The sequence below is a fragment of the Gymnodraco acuticeps genome, unplaced genomic scaffold, assembly GCF_902827175.1.
Source record: "Gymnodraco acuticeps unplaced genomic scaffold, fGymAcu1.1, whole genome shotgun sequence".
Classification (NCBI taxonomy): Eukaryota; Metazoa; Chordata; class Actinopteri; order Perciformes; family Bathydraconidae; genus Gymnodraco; species Gymnodraco acuticeps.
In genome coordinates this window covers 698,582-704,581 of record NW_022990042.1, presented here as the reverse complement: position 1 = coordinate 704,581, position 6,000 = coordinate 698,582, and the positions used below count along the sequence as shown (strand labels likewise).

Genomic DNA, 6,000 nt, shown 5'->3' with positions numbered 1-6,000 from the left:
TGAACAAACATGTGAAGTACCATAAGCAAATGTTTGTCACAGTGCTTATTTCCTGCCGAAATCCAACGGACAAATCCCATTGCTTTTTGTTCACTCTCTTGTCAGCCTACAAAAAGACATCAGCACTGCACCAATATATTACACACAAAATGACCTCATGGAGGTGTTGAGAAAATAGTTGAGACTATCACTAAAGACCAACATTGCATTTGTTCTTCTTTTGTTCTGATTCAATCATTGTTGGGACATTTTATGAAAAGACATCATGATCCCAACGTCAGAAGGTTTTTTATTAACATAAATTAACACATGTAAACAACTAGTACCTCAGGCACTTTGAGGAGCTATCACATTTACCTTTTCACCCACCTGTAGCTAAATTCTCGAGCTAACCAGTCCACAACTTCACATAAACATATTCTATAAAGCCAGTGCCTGTCACAGTAAAAAATATGATTAGAAAAAGTAAGCTAATTCCCTCCCAAATTGTCTTTGCCATGCAGCTCCCTCTCAGCTCTCCTCAGTCAGAGTAGACGGTTTCATGCCCATGATGCTAGCCAGGGCTTTAAACGGCTGTCCCCAGTCACCAAGGGAGCTAAATTCCCCCGAATCGTCAATAACCCAGGACTCCTCTATGGAGCTGAGCGAGCCAGCCACCGAGCCGCAACCCTCGTAGGCGTATGTCGCCAACGAATCATAGGGCGGGGCGGCGTAACCCTGCTCACTCTCCTCCAACCGCTGTGTGATGAACTCCCTGATCATTATAGCATCGCCTTCAGTGACTTTACCGCGTGGAGGGGTTGGCGGCGCCTTGTTGTTCTTGGCAGCGATGACACTGGCTGTCTGACGGTGAATGTCAGGTGACCGTACGTTGTCGACGCGGCTGCTGAGATGCAGCAGGACGCCGTCTCCATAGCCGTTCTTCTCCTTCTTGGATATGCTGCTGTGAGCGCTGGTGCGCTGGGAGTGTGTGTTGCGCAGAGTGCCCATGTCGAACGCGTGAGTGTCAGCCTCGCCGCCACCTTCGTCGTCATAGTGAATAACATTATCGCGGATGTCCTCTTTTGATGTCATCAGAGTCTCTTTCTCTTTGCGGCGTCTCTGGCCCATGTATAATGCTGCAATGACTGCAAGACACAAAAAAATACATGTCAGAGGTAGTTAACATTGTACATACAGTTTAGTACAATACTCAAAAGATTATGTGAATAAGACTTTTTACCATACAAAGTTAAACATATACATTAGAGACTAGCACCAGTTATCCCCCATACTATACAGTCTGTCATATCCATGATAATAAAATAAATGCTTCTGCATATTCCCTTCAAAGGATGATTTATTTTTGAGGGTGAGGGTTAAATCCAGTTGGTCATGAGCAGTGAACGTCTTTTCAACCACAGTATGACTGCCACCAGAAAAACACAGTGTTGTGTGTTACTGTTTTAATCTGCTGGCGTCTTTGACTAAATGGTACAGCTGATCAATGTGGCCATGAGAGTCTGGTATGTAACTTGGCAGTGCTAGTTCTAATGGAGGACCCAATACTGAACAATAGTCGCAGTGTCACATTCAAAAACAGGACCAAGCATTTGTTATTGTCCACCCTTTTAAGGCTGCAATGTCTCGGCCCATTTCACTAACAACTGTATTTATGTGATATGCAGCGACGTGCAGTCAGGGGAGGCAGAGCCTCACCTGTCATACTCCAATGTAACGGAAAAACAACTAAAGAAAAACTAAATAGTAATAATAATAAAATGTCTCCACTGACTCCTCTCTGAAGAACCAGCACCTTACCGTGGTAGAGAGGTTTGTGTGCCCTGATGAACCTGGGGGCTGTGTTGTCTGGAACCTTGTGTTCCTGGTAGGGTTTCCCATGGCAAATTGGTCTCAGGCAAGGGGCCAGACTAAGATTGGTTCAAAAGACCTCATGAAAGACGATACAAGAAGTGAGGATACCCGGCCCGGAGGAAGCCCGGGGTCCCCTTCTGGAGCCAGGCCCAGAAGGAGGACTCGTCGGCGAGCGTCTGGTGGCCGGGCTTGCCACGGAGCCCGGCCGGGCCCAGCCCGAAAAGGCAACGTGGGCAACACCTCCGCTTCTCCGTCCCGCGGGCCCACCACCTACGGGAAACATCAATGGGGTCGGGTGCGCTGCCAGAAGGGTGGCAGTGAAAGCGGAGGGTCTCGACGGACCAGACCCGGGCGACAGAAGCTGGCTTTGGGGACGTGGAACGTCACCTCTCTGGGGGGGAAGGAGCCGGAGCTTGTGCGGGAGGTGGAGCGTTACCAGTTGGATCTGGTTGGGCTCACCTCTACGCACAGCGTCGGCTCTGGAACCTTACTTCTGGATAGGGGTTGGACTCTATTCTTCTCCGGAGTTGCTCAAGGTGTGAGGCGCCGGGCGGGTGTGGGGATACTCACAAGTCCCCGGTTAGGTGCTTCTTTGTTGGAGTTTACCCCAGTGGACGAGAGGGTCGCCTCCCTACGCCTGCGGGTTATGGGGGGGAAAACTCTGACTGTTGTGTGTGCTTATGCACCCAACAGCAGTTCAGAGTATACGGCCTTCTTGGAGACCCTGGAAAGAGTCCTGTATGGGGCTCCTGAAGGGGACTCTTTAATCTTGCTGGGAGACTTCAACGCACATGTGGGCAATGATGGAGACACTTGGAGGGGCGTGATTGGGAGGAACGGCCCCCCTGATCTGAACCGGAGTGGTGGTTTGTTACTGGACTTCTGTGCTAGTCATGGATTGGCCATAACAAACACCATGTTCGAACATAAGGATGCTCATAAGTGTACGTGGTACCAGAGCACCCTAGGCAGAAGGTCCATGATCGATTTCGTTATCGTATCATCGGACCTGAGGCCGTATGTTTTGGACACTCGGGTAAAGAGAGGGGCGGAGTTGTCAACTGATCACCATCTGGTGGTGAGTTGGGTCGAGTGGCGGGGGAAGCCTCTGGATAGACCTGGTAAGCCCAAACGTGTAGTTCGGGTGAACTGGGAACGTCTGGAGGGGGCCCAAGTTCAGGAGGCCTTCAACTCACACCTCCGGCGGAGCTTTTCGGGCATTCCTGTGGAGGTTGGGGACATTGAACCAGAGTGGTCGGTGTTCAAAGCCTCTATTGCCGAAGCCGCGGCGGGGAGCTGTGGTCTCAAGGTCCTAGGTGCCTCAAGGGGCGGTAACCCTCGAACCTCCTGGTGGACACCGGTGGTCAGGGAAGCCGTCCGACTGAAGAAGGAGGCCTTCAGGGATTTGTTATCCCGGGGGACTCCCGAGGCAGTTGCAAGGTACCGACAGGCCCGAAGGGCAGCAGCCTCATCCGTGGCCGAGGCAAAGCAGCGGGTGTGGGAGAAGTTCGGAGAAGACATGGAGAAGGACTTTCGGGCGGCACCAAAGTTGTTCAGGAAAACTGTCCGACACCTCAGGAGGGGGAAGCAGGGAACCATCCAAGCTGTGTACAGTAAGGATGGGACGTTGTTGACCTCAACTGATGGAGTGTTAGGGCGTTGGAAGGAACACTTTGAGGAACTCCTGAACCCGACAACTCCGCCCTCTATGTTAGAGGCAGAGCTGGAGTATGACGGGGGATCAACACCAATCTCCCGGGGGGAGGTCACTGAGGTCGTCAAACAACTCCACAGTGGCAAAGCCCCGGGGGTGGATGAGATCCGCCCGGAAATGCTGAAGGCTCTGGGTGTTGAGGGACTGTCATGGTTGACACGTCTCATCAACGTTGCGTGGAAGTCGGAAACAGTACCGAAGGAGTGGCAGACCGGGGTGGTGGTCCCCCTATTTAAAAAGGGGGATCAGAGGGTGTGTGCCAATTACAGAGGCATCACACTACTCAGCCTCCCCGGGAAAGTTTACTCTAAGGTACTCGAAAGGAGGGTCAGGCCGATTGTCGAACCTCAGATTGAGGAGGAACAATGCGGATTCCGTCCTGGTCGTGGAACGACGGATCAGCTTTTTACTCTCGCAAGGATCCTGGAGGGGGCCTGGGAGTACGCTTATCCGGTCTACATGTGTTTTGTAGACTTGGAGAAGGCGTATGACCGAGTTCCCAGGGAGTTACTGTGGGAGGTGCTGCGGGAGTATGGGGTGATGGGGTCTCTACTCAGGGCCATCCAATCTCTGTACTCCCAAAGCGAGAGCTGTGTCCGGGTCCTCGGCAGTAAGTCGGACCCATTTCCGGTGAGGGTTGGCCTCCGCCAGGGCTGCGCTTTGTCACCAATCCTGTTTGTAATATACATGGATCGGATTTTGAGGCGTAGTCATGGGGGAGGGGGTCTGCAGTTCGGTGGACTAAGGATTGCACCACTGCTTTTTGCAGATGATGTGGTTCTAATGGCTTCATCGGTCTGCGACCTTCAGCACTCACTGGATCGGTTCGCAACCGAGTGTGAAGCGGCTGGGATGAGGATCAGCACCTCCAAATCTGAGGCCATGGTTCTCAGCAGGAAACCGATGGACTGTCCACTCCAGGTAGGGAATGAGTCCTTACCCCAAGTGAAGGAGTTCAAGTATCTCGGGGTCTTGTTCTCGAGTGAGGGAACAATGGAGCGTGAGATGGGCCGGAGAATCGGAGCAGCGGGAGCGGTACTGCAGTCGCTTTACCGCACCGTTGTGACGAAAAGGGAGCTGAGCCAGAAGGCAAAGCTCTCGGTCTTCCGGGCCATTTTCGTTCCTACCCTCACCTATGGTCATGAAGGATGGGTCATGACCGAAAGAACGAGATCGCGGATACAAGCGGCCGAGATGGGTTTTCTCCGCAGGGTGGCTGGTGTCTCCCTTAGGGATAAGGTGAGAAGTTCGGTCATCAGGGAGGGACTCGGAGTTGAGCCGCTCCTCCTTCGCGTCGAAAGGAGCCAGTTGAGGTGGTTCGGGCACCTAGTTAGGATGCCACCTGGGCGCCTCCCTAGGGAGGTGTTCCAGGCACGTCCAGCTGGGAAGAGACCAAGGGGTAGACCTAGGACCAGGTGGAGGGATTATATCTCTTCGCTGGCCTGGGAGCGCCTTGGGATCCCCCAGTCAGAGCTGGTTGATGTCGCCAGGGAAAAGAAAGTTTGGGGCTCTCTGCTGGAACTGCTACCCCCGCGACCCGACCACGGATAAGCGGGAGAAGATGGATGGATGGATGGATGTCTCCACTGATCTGTGTTGTAAGTGTGATTTCTGTATGATTCCAATCCAATCGCTTTTTATAGTCAAAATCAGCAAATTGGCCGAGCTCCGCTACAACTACATAGGAGTGAGGCAGGGACGAGCTCTGCCTCTCATAAGCCCACAGTAACTGGCTGGAGCGCGGGCACTAATGTAGCGCGGGCACTTATTTTGTGAGCTGTTACTGTGGGGTAAGGTGAGGCACAGATGAGATCTGCCTCACCCCAGAATGCGTCACCCCACAGAAACTGTCTGGAAAGCGGGCCCTAAGCGCATGCCTGCACCATCTCACTGTATGTCACCAATGTAATGTTTGTAGATCCCTTTATTACATTTATCCTCGCCATCCATAGTCTCTAAATAACTTATTTCACGTTTATATGATATTTAGGCTCGCTGGTCTCATCATACAACGGCAATGAAAAAAGCACCAGGAGAGGCAGCCATAACCTCTGCCGCACTGAAGGGGGCGCACGTGAGCCCACAGGTTCTTATTGCTACTGTTATTCTACGCAGACGCAAACAACAAGCTAGACTTCTGAAACTGGAGGAAGATAAGGAGGACTTTTACAAAAATGTAATGGAGATTGTTGTCCAGAAGGATAGCATGGACTTCATCTTAGGTAAGGTAAGACCACCATTTTAATGAAAATGGGATCTTACTAAGAAAGAACAATCCAATATTTAGATTTTGGGTATCCTTTTGTTGAACGGTCTGTTTAAAATTAATCGAAGCATCAGACCAAAAAAGCTTTTGAAAATAACCGAACATTTCGATTAAGGTCAAAATATAATATTTGTAAATCTGACTCTGAAAGAGTCAGTGCCTCACC

The 6,000-nt window shown here is 51.4% G+C and overlaps 1 protein-coding gene across 1 annotated transcript in view; it reads right to left on the bottom strand.

Annotated features, from left to right (window-relative positions):
* Window positions 1–269: 269 nt before the first annotated feature.
* The window catches only part of LOC117545638 (cadherin-12-like), an 82,775-nt gene continuing 77,044 nt past the window's right edge, over window positions 270–6,000 (bottom strand). Inside the window, exon 9 of the mRNA XM_034215490.1 lies at window positions 270–1,127. Within this exon, the coding sequence (XP_034071381.1) occupies window positions 511–1,127 (617 nt within the window). The 3' untranslated portion in view covers window positions 270–510. The remainder of the gene's footprint in view (window positions 1,128–6,000) is intronic.